Genomic DNA, 13742 nt, shown 5'->3' with positions numbered 1-13742 from the left:
ATTTTTATAAAAAAAATAATGTCGTATGAAATAGTTATTAACGTTTTAAAAATATGGGGGAATTGGAGGAGAGAAAACTATTGCCTTTGATTGACTAGAATGCCCCTAAACAAACTCACGCGCCTCTTTTCTTCCCGTTAATTTCCATCATTTAATCTTAGCCCTTGATTAACTAAATGGATGATCAAGATCACTTCCTAGCCTTCTTAGCCAAATAAACTTTCTATTGTATCTCCACCCATTAATAGACTATCATTCAGTAAAAATCAATGTTAAGAAGCTCTAATTTAGTAGGCGAACTTGTTTAAATTTTGTTTGATTCAGTGAGCCGATATCAAATAAGTCACCTAGAATTATTCTCGTTTACACCTCGTGAGTCTCTACCCATAATTTGAAATACTACGAGTACGGATGCAAATCCGGGCCTTTATGTCGCGTGGCTCTTGGGCCACAGTCATCTGGTAATCGGCCCAATCCACCTTTTAAACTTGTTCATCTACAAGTAGAGGTATACAAAACCCAACTTGGGTGTCTGGTTCGGGTTGTAAATCGATTTTAGGGTTGAAAAACATATACAATTTTATATATTGCCTATTGTACCTATAATCAAACTTGATATCACAAACAGATACAATTCATACATTTTCTGTTACATGTGATGTATATTTTCTATAAAGATGCATCAAAATTCAAAATTACAAAAGTTGTGACAGGTGACCACTAATGGATCACTATAACTTTCCTATAAATACTCAACCACAATCGCTAGCCCGTTAACACGTTCTTGCTGATACATTGGACATCTATAACTTGATATTTGAATTCATGGCAAGATCAATTCATCAACCATAAATATGTAAGTTTAGTCTTCTTAACCATAACGAGTGTAGAATCATATGATAAATATCATATCTTTTCGCTGGATTATTCACCAAAAAGTGTCGTTGCACCCTCTTGACATTCTCCTGCAACCTAGTGTATTCATCATCTGATATTCCCAACAAAATTCTCTTCAAGTTCGGTATTTCACTCACTGACACTCGAACCGAAAATGCATCCCAGTTAAGAACATCACTAAATGGTAGCACATAGTTCTGAGAGATCAACACAGGCACACACTCAGCATAGATTGCTTCCACTATTCGCGGGCTAGCCACTTCATATCCACTAGGACATAAGCAAAACCGGCTTGTTTGCATCATTTCATGATACGAAACATTGTTAGGCACTCTATTGTACACAAGTATGTCTTCATCTTTTTCTTTCCAATGTTGGAAAAGTAATGGTCTTATCTTGCCATGAAACTGACCGCCTGCAAAGAATGCCAGTGTTGTACGGTTAGATGCTGGCAGGCCTCCAGGAACCATAGCAGGCTCGCCTCGATGAAGATTGATTTGTGGGATTGATGCGTCTTTTCTCGGATTGAAGTACTCTGAGGTATTTGCATTGCATAGTAGTCGTATGGACGTGAAATATAAGGAATGAACAGACCATGATGCTCTAGGCCCCTGCACCATAACAAGAAAACATAGCCCCATAAAGTTAAGCTCATTAGTCACTAGCTAGTATGTGCGTAGATTCTTGCAACAATCACAAATGTACAAGTTTCAAAGTACGTTTGGGTTAGCAGTGACACTTTCGACCCTTTCACTTATAAATGGGCCAATTTTTATTTTTATTTTTTTTACTTTAAAACCTCATACTAATCAAAGCTAAAAAGAGAACGCGCCAACCAGTTTGAAAAACACACAAAGTTTGTTTTTAGTAAATACAAACTCCTAATATGTTTGTTGCAATATGTTGTTTTTCTTCTTTAATCAACACATTAAATATTTGTAAGGATAAAAAAGTGTGTGTGGATCAACCTAACTGCGAGCCCATCCTGACCCTATTTAACCAAACCTTGTTATGACATGTTACCCAACATGCCCGACCTGCCTACTTTGACACCTCAAGTGTATATGCATTGGCAAAGCTTAGTGAGGGCTAGGGGTCCCCCCTCCCCCAGTCCCCCCTCTCGATTTTTTGTTCAAGATCCGCCAGTGAGTGTATGCACATAGTAAAACTCTTGCATATAGGATTTGAGTAACTACCTACCCAATCATGGCAAGCTAGCATGAAATGGTTGGATCCTAGGCTTTGGTTCCAGTAAGGGTACCTTGATGAAACCATGTGTACATAATCACCAATAACGCGCTCTAGGACAGCTTTATCTCGGATGACCGGATCAAAAAGGTAGTTGAGGATCATGGTGACACTAAATGGGAGAAAATAAACATGAGCTCGATCTGGGTCGGATATTCGAAAGTTAGGGTCTTTCTCTATTAAGTTTAGAAAGACACCTTCCATGGAGTAAATGTCAAAGGTAGGGCCTTTGTGAAATAAGGGTGGCTCTCCTTCTTCATAGATGTATACTTTGAATAGCTTCTCCATAAGCAAGTAACTCCTGCACAAGAAACATTTTTAAATGACATATCTAATAGTAACTCAATTATCTTAAATATTTTTTTCTAATGTTTTCGGGTTTTAAAATCTTTATGCTCATGTTTGATGATGTATATTTTCAGGTGATACTTTTAACATAGTCAAATGTGAAAAAATGAAGCCTCATTATGTTTTGCTCGTAGAGTAAATTACAAAAATCGTCTTTTATGTATGTCACTTATTGCAAACTGTGTCCTTTGTCTTCAATAATTACAGAAAACGTACTCGATGTTTGCAAACCCTTGCAAGTTATGCCCTTTAGCCCTAACTCAGTTAATTTTTGTGGTTAAATCTAACCAAATAGACCCCATATGAGGATATTTTGTGGTTAAATCTGACAAAATGGACCTCACATGAGAGTAAAATGACCAAAATACCCTCATGTGGGGTCCATTTGGTCAGACTTAACCACAAAAAATTAACTGAGTTAAGGTTAAAGGACATAACTTGCAAGAGTTTGCAAACATCGAGTACGTTTTCTGTAATTATTGAAGATAAACGACACAGTTTGCAATAAGTGACATACATAAAGGACAATTTTTGTAATTTACTCTTTGCTCATGTAATCAAACTCATTTGTAGTTTGTTGTAATTGACGAGCTACTTTTCTACTATGGTTTAAAAACAATGTATTTGATCAGTATTCATTTTGTAATGCATGGTAATGTAAACGTCTTCATGGTTCCTAAACGCATGGATGAAGCAAGTCAAGGTTTTTGTTTACTAGTTACTTTTATAATTTAAAATATATGAACTATTTTTATGGAAGTATTTATCAAGATAAGTGTGATATGGTTTCACTTTTTTAACTGTTACGTCATAAGCTGATTGTCACCTCACTCACATATCACCACAACACTTTCATTTATTTGAGAGTGTAACGGTTTCACAAGTTTTTCATTGTCCACAACCCACAAAAATATTTTTAAATTATTTAAAATAAAACTTAAAAACAAAAAAGTAGTTAAAAGGGGTGATGTGTTTTTTATTAGAGTAAATGCAATTTGCCTCTCTGAGATTTGGTATAGATTTGGTATAGATTGTCGTCTGACTCCCTGTCTTTCACTTTTTGCCTTTTGAAACCCTGACGTGGGTATTTAATTGTGATTTTCCCTTTATCTTCGGTGAATGCTAGTTAGGTAAAGGACAACTAAATAAGCATTTTAAAATACAAATAACTTTTGTAATTTTTATATTTTGTAAAAAAAAATCTATTGTATATATTTCTTTGTGTATTTATAGTTTATACAATTTCGAAATTATCTATTAAGGCAATTAAAAGTATATATTTTATTGTTGGAAATTTAGAAAAGCACAAAGCGAACCGACAAAGCATCCACGATTCTTGTGAGGCATGTGACATCACTTGTTATAGTAAACATTTTATGTTTTGTACTACTACATCACATGTATTAACGAATGGGGCAACGTTAAGGGCCGAGAATCCAGCTATCTTATCACCAATGTATGGGTCTCGTGCATTTAATTGTCTTCTAAAGTAGAATAACATTGATATCATGTCATGATACATAATAAAATATTATATAAAATCTAATTGATAATTAATCATGTTCCCACATCGATTGAATTTATTTGTAAAAGTACCGTGGGAGGCAAAAGATTTATCCAAGCACAATTTATTTGAATCATGTTCTCACTTGTAGAGGCTTGTTTCTCTAAATGAGGTTTCGGGTTTAATCTCAAATAAAATGTAAATTAGAAATAATTTTGATGTAATTTAGAAGTAAGTAATATGTAGTTTATTGTTAATTGGTTCATGGTTTACTAAGAGACTAGACTTATTATATAATCAAGGTTAGAGAAGAACTCGAATTCATCCGTTTTTATTGAGGGATTTTTGATGGATACCTTAGTCTTCAAAAGCCTTTTGTTAGACTGGATGGTGCAGCCCCAACACCATCTCACCATAGCCAAAGGAAGTGCTATGGCATGCCTCCACCATTGGGTTAGCGAGCGTGAGAGAGGAGAGGGTGAGTGAACCACAATTAATAAGATTTTTATTTTTTTTGTTTTTTTCCTTTATTTAGATAGTTAATGAGGGCTTTAAAGGGGTTTCATTTCACATCATGCAAGTTTTACGCCCCTACTGCAACGTGAGAGTCTTAATTCTAGTTAACATGTGAGGAAAAGTAATTAAAAATAAAGATATTAAATTATCTTTTTCTTTTCACACTATTTTTTAAATTGTTAATTAAGTTAATTACAATATTATCTTAATAAAAATATAGCATTGCACACATTTAGATTTAGTGATTATTCATAGTAGTATCCTTCTAACAACCTAGCTATGTCTTTTGGCATAGTAAGATTAGGTGTTTACTCTTAACAAAAGAAAGAGTGGTGTATGTTCAATTTTCATAAATAAGCGTTACATGGATTGAGTTCAAAAGAACAGATTTTAAGGGGTTGTGTGTGTTCGGTTAAAAAAGAGCAATAGTATCATTGATTGGTTGTGACAGTGTTGTTTTGTAATATCCCATCAAATATATAAGTCGTCTATTAAAAAAGAGTTATAGTATCATTGATTGGTTGTGACAGTGTTGTTTTGTAATATCCCATCAGATATATAAGTTGTCTATTAAAAAAGAGTTATAGTATCATTGATTGGTTGTGACAAGTGTTGTTTTGTAATATCCCATCAAACATATAAGTAGTCTATGATAAATTCCACCCGTCACTTGATGAGAATTATATTTCAAGGTGGCCCGTACAATTTCCGTCACAACCTATGGCCCTCCTCTAACATGCAGTGGTAGAATTTGAACAAAAAAATCGGGGGGGGGGGGGGGGGCTCTCAATATATTCAAAATAGTGAGGGTCGGACTCTTAAAAATCAAATATTTTACACTAAAAAGAAAAATCAAAATTTTCGGTAAAGTTAACACTACGAGCAAAAATCGAGAGAAGCTGGAACCCCCGCTCCACCAAGATGCTCCACCAGTGCCCGCATGCATGTACATAAACAATTTTAAATAGAGCTTTACAACAACATATAAACATAGTTCTTAGTTTCTTATAATTACAAGGTTAGTTACGTAACTACACAACTACCCTTTTTTCCTCCATCATATTCATATATAACACTACACATATATGTACGTATCTCATTTCTATGTTTCTCTCGGGGCAGACCTACCTACACCCGTGGGCGGTCGCACCCTTTGAAAAAAAAATATTAGTGTTAATTTTTCGGTAAAATCCTGATGACACCCCTTGGAAATTTTCACCACACCCCTTGGAAATTTTCAACCGCTCCCTTAGAAAAAAAAAATCATATTGATAATTTTTATAAAAAATTGAAATAAACACTGCTTTTTATAAAAATATAACCTAAACACTGTTTTTTTATAAAAAAAAAATATAACCTAATTTATAAGTTTGTAACCCGCTCAATTTGATTAAATAATTTAGCCCAAACCCACTTAACCCAACCCAATAAAATTTGAAGTATAATAAAATAACCTAACCCAAACCGCCATTTCCTATTTTGTTTCAGCCTTTCTCTCGTCCATGATTCCCAGCTTCCCACTGCCTAGCGGCGACAACAGCAGCGAACCCCAATTTCTATCCGGAATTCGTCAATATCCGGCCACCAAACCCACCGGAATCCAAACAATACAAGGTACCTTCGTTTTTTCATGTTATATTGTTTTTAGAAGAAAAAAAGTTATAGAGATGATAAAAATGTTTGAAATTTTATGTCTTTTGATGTTTTTTTGTTGTTCTAGACTTTAGTAGGATGATTTTGTTGTTTACATGATTTTTTGGTTGTTACAACTTACAATATAGAAGTAATCAACAATTACTAGCGCTCGAAAAATAAAATTGAAAATTATGGAGTGACTCGTATGTTTAGTACTTTATTGTTGTTTTATAAACTTGTGGAGCGATTTATATCTGAGAGGAACCATAAGTAAGAAAGTTATGGAGCGATTTCTCAATAGGAAAAATAGGAAAGGAGTTGGTTGATGTTCTTTTATGAACTTTAATGTTGTTTGATGTTTTTTTTTTTTACATGACCCGACCCGGATATGAACCGATTTTTTTTATAGGGCTTAGGCTATGGGGCTTGGGTTGAGGCGTGGCCCTTGGGGCTTGGGTTTCAAGCCGGGCGTGGGGCGGGGGAGCAAGCTGACATGGCGGGCTGTGAATGGCCCATTCAAACTAGCCGTTGGGCTAGCCGTTGGGGGCTACTTAAAAAAAAAATTCCTTTATAAATACCTTACCATATTTAACATTTTTCTCACACAATATCAAACACATAAAATACAATCTTGCCATGAGTTCTTCAAGTTATAGTGAATCGTCATCATCATCTGACGATGGTGCGGAAATATTTCTACAAACGATCGCGGCGGTGGTGAAAACTATCGTGGAAGACGAAGACGATGAGGAAGAGACTCAACAACCTAAACGGAGGTGAAGGTACATCGCTCGTGAACGGCACACCGCTAACGATTTGTTGGTAAGCGATTACTTCTCAGCGGAACCTAAGTATGATGAAAAAATGTTTAGGCGTCGTTTTCGTATGAGTATAAACTTATTTTTAAGGATATCTAGAGATCTTGAGAAGAAGTATGTTTATTTCCAACAAAAACCCGATGTAACCGGGCAATTAGGATTTAGTACGTGGCAAAAGGTCACGGGCGCACTTAGGCAGTTAGCGTACGACAATAGTTCGGACATTATGGATGACTATTTAAAAAGTGTCTGCACGTGTAGCTAGAGAAAGTCTTCACAACTTTTGTTCGTGTATTCTAGAACTTTATAGGAAAAGATATTTGAGAAAGCCCTCCTTCAGTGACATGCAACAAATATTGGAACATCACGCAGATTATCATGGGCTACCCGGGATGCTAGGTAGTTTAGATTGTATGAAATGGCCTTGGGAACTTTGTCCTACCCAATTGCAAGGCGCTCACACTAGTGGATTTCACGGGATGCCAGCCATCATGCTTGAAGCGGTTGCCTCCCAAGATCTTTGGATATGGCATGCGTTCTTCGGTATGCCAGGTTCACATAATGATATTACCATCATAAACCACTCGCCCCTTTTCAATGATCGGGTAAATGGTATATGACCCAAAGGAACTTTCTTTGTAAACGGGGTTGAGTACGTGTACGGGTACTACCTAGTTGATGGGATTTACCCAGAGTGGGGGGGTTTTCGTAAAATTGTTCACAACACACGGTACCACAGATCCAAAGAGATTAAAGTTTAACAGGGTCCAGATGACGCACGTAAATACGTCGAGCATTCGGTGTTTTGAAGAAAAGGTGGCGAATATTGGCAATGCCTTGTCGACTATGGGACAAGGATCAGATTGGAAGCGTGATGTACACATGTATCATTCTTCACAACATGATTTTAAAGGATGAAGGTAGAGCGGTCGTTACCTACTATGATGACGATGACCCCCAACCAGGTAATGTAACAGACGAAGATAAAGCGGCAAATGAATTTATGATAAAGTCAAGGGATATACATCACAACCTTCGATCTGATTTGGTGGAACATGTTTCAACGATTCCTGGGTTCGAAACCGACGAAGACGACGAACAATGATAGTTTTTTATTTTGATAATTATTTTGTATGTTTATTTAATAATTATTGTGTATCTTTATTTAGTTTTTGGTTATATATATATATATATATATATATATATATATATATATATATATATATATAGGGGAGGGTTTAAATGAGAACGCTAAATATTGTGAGAACCGTGAGAACAAATGAAAAAATCACGAGAACTTGGTCAAAAACAATTCAAATTCAAAAATTTTTTCTACACTTATCATTATTATTCGAATACAATGTTAGAAATTTAATTTACACGTTGAAATTTACGTGAATTCGTAAATAAAGAAAATTTACACATGTGTAAGTTTGTTATTTACACATGTGTAAATCTGTTATATTTACACATGTGTAAAAAATCTAAAAAGAGTGATTTTGAAAGGAGAAATGAATTATTTGATGTTGTAAATTCTTTTTTTGATGTTGTATATTAATTACAATGAGGTTTGTATTAAAAAAATTGGTTTTGATTGGTTTTTTATTCGTTCTCACGGTTCTCGCAATATTTAGCGTTCTCAAGATAACCCTCCCCTATATATATATATTAAAAAAAAAGCTGATGTGGCTTGGCCACGCCAGCCAAGCCAAGCCACGCCCACCATACCCCCTTCAAACTTCAAAGTGGGTTTGAGACTTGAGTTTTGAAATTACACGTGTCAACCGATGCTCCAACCCAAGCCCCACCATACCCCACGGTCTTAAAATCTTTAAAATTATTTCGTATTTCAAGGAAAAAATTCTTGGGTCCTCCACTGGTTTCTGTATGTTATATTTTGTGTATTTGACGACAAAAAATCAAGAAAAAAACATCTTTTTGATGTTTTAAAACAACTTTAATGCAGTTTGTTATATATAGTCAAGTGATGTTTTAAAACAACTTTAATGCAGTTTGTTATATATAGTCAAAGATATAAATGCACTTTAATTATAAGTGAAAAATAAAGCGATTTGTGCGTAAAATATGTGATCCACCGGCAACTCACATAAAATAAAAAACGAATTGATTAATTAATATCAAACATTGAAACTGAAATGTAAAAATACCTGTGAAAAAGGTAAGCATTTCTGTAGATATTCCCATTTGGAACATAATCAGGATCATTAAGCGGAGAAGATAAACTACTGTTACGTTTTCCGGCGGCATCTCTCATCGCAACCCTAGCTCCGGCGAGCTCGGCTTCAACCTTCTCCAGCTTCTTGTCCCTCTTCTTGTTTCTCCTCAACATGGTCTCATCTTCAAGTTCTTTAATCAGTTTACTCACCAACTTGTTCATCTTCCCATTCTGCTTCTTACACGAATCCGAATCACACTAATTCGGAACAAAAAAATATTTACCAACCAAAGTAATTAAACAGTTATTTAAGGGCCTGCTAATCCTACGCCACCCCCAAACTCAAACAGACATTTGAGTTTGGAAAAACTCAAATGGCCGTTTAAAGGTAGGGGCTATGACGCAAACCCTGACTTTCAAACGGCCATTTGATGAATCTTAGCTCAAACAGTCGTTTAAAAGTAGAGGCTATAACACAAGCCCTAACCAAACGACTGTTTGAGATTGGATTGTAAGTGGCGTGTGTATAGCAGACCCTTTATTAAAGTAGTAAAATGAAAGTAGTGAGATTGATGAATTACATTGAACATGGAGTAGAGTGCGGTTTTAGGGTTTAACGGTGGTGGTGATGATGGCGTTTGGTTGAGATTGAAGGAGGGAATAAAGTTGGTTGATGAAGGCCATCGCCATGACAATGGTGAGGCGGGAAGAGAGAGGAGAGAGAGGCCGGTGGAGGCGTACGAGACAGCTGCAACGATAGCTAGGGCAAGTAGTGTAACGAAGACAAGTGTAGACAATTGATTGTTTGATCTACAAATTATCATGTTTCTGGATGGATCTGGTAGGGTTTGTTTCTCTCTCTAGAGAGGAGAGAGAGAGAGTTGGGGACAGAAAACGTGAAATGGATGGGGGATGAAAAAACCCCAGGTGGTCTGGTTTGCATGCAATTCGGAAACTTCCGATTCCTAAGAATGCGTTACATGTTTTTGAGGATATATAAATAATTGCTTTTATATTTTAATAAATATTACTAAATTATTTTGGGAATCGATCTAAATGTATTTAAACTAGAGTTATGCGCCGCCCGCGTTGCGGGGCGCTAAACCAAATATTTCTTAGTTTAATAACATATACGTATTTATTTCGGTTAGTTATACATGCGACTTATAACCATGGTTGCAAAAGTCGTTAGGCGCTCCCTAGTCGGTCGACCGGAGAGTTAAGAGTACTCGGTCTAGACGGAGAGTACTCGTGGAGTACTCGGACATGTTAGATTATAAAGAAATTACTTTTTGGAGGTTAAATATATGTCAAATAGCATAAATTTACTAATATTTATAAAAAAATATGTTTAAATGATATTCATTCTTTAATATGATGGGCACATAAATTATGTTTTATTATTATTTAAGTCAAACTAGGCCCAAGTTGACCTACTAGATCCAATTCTGGCCGAGGTTGACCGCGTTTGACCGACTCCGAGTAATTAGGCGGAGTCGAAGAAACTCGCCTCGGCAGCCTACATTGTAGCGACTACTTGGAGAGTACTCGGCCTTGAAACCTTGTTTTACAACCATGCTTATAACACGATATAAAAAAAGATGCATCGAGTTAACCAAATAAAGAAAAACACTATCATAGTTATGATAATAAAAAATAAGTAAAACGATGGCAATCGTGTAACTTAGAGTTGGGGGCAAAACAATAATTTGTCAGGATCAATTAGCGAGTGTTAGGCAACTGTTTGGTTGAGTAAACCAAGTAAAATAAAACACTACCATAGTTTTGCCCAAAAAAACTATGGCAACATTGCAATTTTTAGCTTGGGTAAAATCGTAATTTTAAAATGGAGATAAAATAATATTTTGAACCGAGGGCAAAACCATTTTTTTATTTTGAATTGGGGGCAAAATCGTAATATTTTTACTAAGGGCAAAATCGATATTTTTTAGCATGGGGCAAAAAAAATATTTTATTTTGAATTGGGGGCAAAATTGTAATTTTAAACTGAGAAACAAATTGTAATTTGACATGATTGTAGCAGTGGGCAAAAGTATAATTTTTTTTTTAACTAATGCAAAATCGTAAATTTAAGTTGGGGGCAAAGTATAAATTTAATTTATAACCGGGGGCAACATTGTAATTTTAAATAGGAAATAAAATCGTTATTTGATAGGACCTATAAATAACTATTTAAAAAAAAAAAAAGCAAAGCTGGTTGGCTGGCCGCCACTTTTGGCCAACCACCAATGACAACTATTCCCGCCGACACATAACAATCTTATGTTTGTATGTATTGAAAATAAACTAGTCTTGGTTGATCAATTGTTTTCCTAAGGCCAGGGGTGTGGTATACCACCCCTGGTTACATCACCTTCGTTAGCGCCTCACGCCCACCCATGGCACGCCAAAGAGGGGACGCTATTGATGGCCCGCCAGCACACTAACGAACGCTAAAGGGGTGTGCATGTGGGGCCTATTATTTTCAACCAATCAAATCTTTTTTTTTAATTTTGTTTAATAGGGAGACTTTAAACATTGCATGCAAGTTAAAGGGAGTGACTTTAAAAACCCATATGAGACATGGCACTGATGTGAATCTAACGTGACACTATAAAACCCCTAGGAACTTTAAACCACACCCCTAACCTAAATGTATTTTAAAGAAACTAGTCTTAGTTGTGTTTTCCAAAAATGAAAACTATACATTGAACTATACTCGTCCATTATTTTATGGTAGATAAATATTAATTTATTATTTTCGAAAAAGAAGAGAAATTGTCATGTTTAAATAGGTGTGTTTTAAGACGGTTTTGTATTACTTGAAAAATATTGTAATGGTTTCTTCTTTAAATTCTCATTTTGTTTAAAAAAGTTTTAAATTACGTTTTAATTTATTAAACTTATAATTAATACATTACTATTTGGTGTATGATATAAATAACCGTTATGATTAGACTTTTCTTTGTTGTATTTTATTATTTTGTTTGGTGGATTTTATGTATGTCGATTGTATTTTATTGTTTTGTTTGGTGGATTTTATGTATGTCGAGAGAGAGATGTAAACGAGTCAAACTATTTTTAAGTTATTTAAGATCAACTGGTTAAAAATCTAAACTAAGTAGGGTGGGATTTGATCTAATTGGCAAAGTCATTGGAGTTAAGACGTTATTCTCCTTAAGGTTAAGGGTTTGAGCCCGTTGAAGACGGATTTAATATACTTTAAGCCGATAAAAAAGAACCTAAAGTGGATGTTAAACAAGCATGACTCGAGCTTAATTAAGCATAGATTGAAACTAATTTAATAGACTAGCTCGAGCACTTGCTTATTTATACAATTTGGCGTAAGTTTAAACAAATATGTTTTTTATACAAATATTTTATTATTTATATAAGAGTAAACTGTCATTTTGGTCCATGTGGTTTGGGCATTTTTGGCATTTTAGTCCAAATCTCAAACTTTTTACATCTGGGTCCCTGTGGTTTGCATTTTGTTGCCATTTTAGTCCAAAATCCAAAAACCCTCTATTTTGACTATTGAAAACTGATTATTTTGTCCTTTAGTGCAGGGGCATTTTGGTCATTTTTTAAATTTCATTTTTTTAGCAATAAAACCCAGATCAAAATAATCAGCTCTCTCTCTCTCTTCTCTCTCTCTCTTCCCTCTCTCTCTATAGCACCACCACCACCACCGCCACCTCCTCCTTCTCTCTCTATAGCACCACCACCACCGCCACCTCCTCTCCCTTCTCACCACCGCCACTCCGGCGTCGTCCCATCCAACAGTCACACCCACACCTCCTTCTTTATTAACAAAACCCACATAACAAATACCCCCTTCCCAATTACATCATCATCTTCAACCCTTTTTCAAACAAACAGACATTTCAGTGCATATTAACTTCATTAAATCTGAAGATATCGAGGTAAATTCGTCACAAATTCCACTGAATCACATAAAAGTAACCCGAATCAGCAATTGAAACAACAAAATTCTACAATAACTCACAAACAAATAGACATTTTAGTGCATATAACTTCACTAAAACTGAAATTGTTGAAGTAAATTTGTTACGATTAAATCACAAACAAAGATACATTTCATAGCAAATTAATTAGTACGTCGAAGTACCTGAGAAAAAAGCCTTGAATTACATGGCAGCTTACAGTTAATCACCGAATTAGGTCTAAAACGTGACCTAATTTGAACCGATGATGCTTCGGTGTACTGTCTACAGACTGAGAAATTCAAAGCCGCTGTTGACATTTGGAACTGAGAAGCACCACCACCTGCCTCCACCCTCTCGCACCCCCTGCAACCACCGCCCTCTCTCTCTCTCTTACATCACAACACCGTCACCTCCACCTCCACAACTGCACACCAATCCGGTGGCCAAAATGGCTTTCCGATGAACCTGCAACTCAATCCGGTGAGCACCTCCACCCAAAAAACGACTGGGCAAACACTATAGACCCTACCGCTATCTTCACAAATTCACCCTAATCTTCCACTATTCTCCACCACCTTCCCCTTATCCCACCTTCAAAACCCTTATCAGTTTACCATGTGTTCTTGAGGCGGAGATCTGTGTGTCTCATT

General features: G+C 35.8%; 1 protein-coding gene across 1 annotated transcript; it reads right to left on the bottom strand.

Moving 5' to 3' along the window:
- Positions 1-616: 616 nt before the first annotated feature.
- On the bottom strand, positions 617-10144 carry LOC110878538 (probable glycosyltransferase At3g07620). Its single transcript, XM_022126861.2, has 4 exons — positions 9724-10144; positions 9135-9400; positions 2098-2446; positions 617-1508 (listed from the first exon to the last, which is right to left on the bottom strand). The coding sequence occupies exons 1-4, from the start codon at positions 9964-9966 to the stop codon at positions 843-845; spliced, it is 1524 nt and encodes a 507-aa protein (XP_021982553.1). The 5' UTR covers positions 9967-10144; the 3' UTR covers positions 617-842.
- Positions 10145-13742: the final 3598 nt, after the last annotated feature.

The sequence above is a fragment of the Helianthus annuus genome, chromosome 3 (assembly GCF_002127325.2).
Source record: "Helianthus annuus cultivar XRQ/B chromosome 3, HanXRQr2.0-SUNRISE, whole genome shotgun sequence".
NCBI lineage: Eukaryota > Viridiplantae > Streptophyta > Magnoliopsida > Asterales > Asteraceae > Helianthus > Helianthus annuus.
Note: the sequence above shows the minus strand (reverse complement) of the source record. Positions and strands in the feature narration are given on the sequence as shown.

Coding starts and splice junctions, on each gene's coding strand:
- LOC110878538 (XM_022126861.2), bottom strand. CDS start 9,966: ATGATAATTTGTAGATCAAACAATCAATTGTCTACACTTGTCTTCGTT. Junction 9,401..9,723: donor CACTCTACTCCATGTTCAAT/GTAATTCATCAA, acceptor GTTCCGAATTAG/TGTGATTCGGATTCGTGTAA. Junction 2,447..9,134: donor AATGCTTACCTTTTTCACAG/GTATTTTTACAT, acceptor TTTCTTGTGCAG/GAGTTACTTGCTTATGGAGA.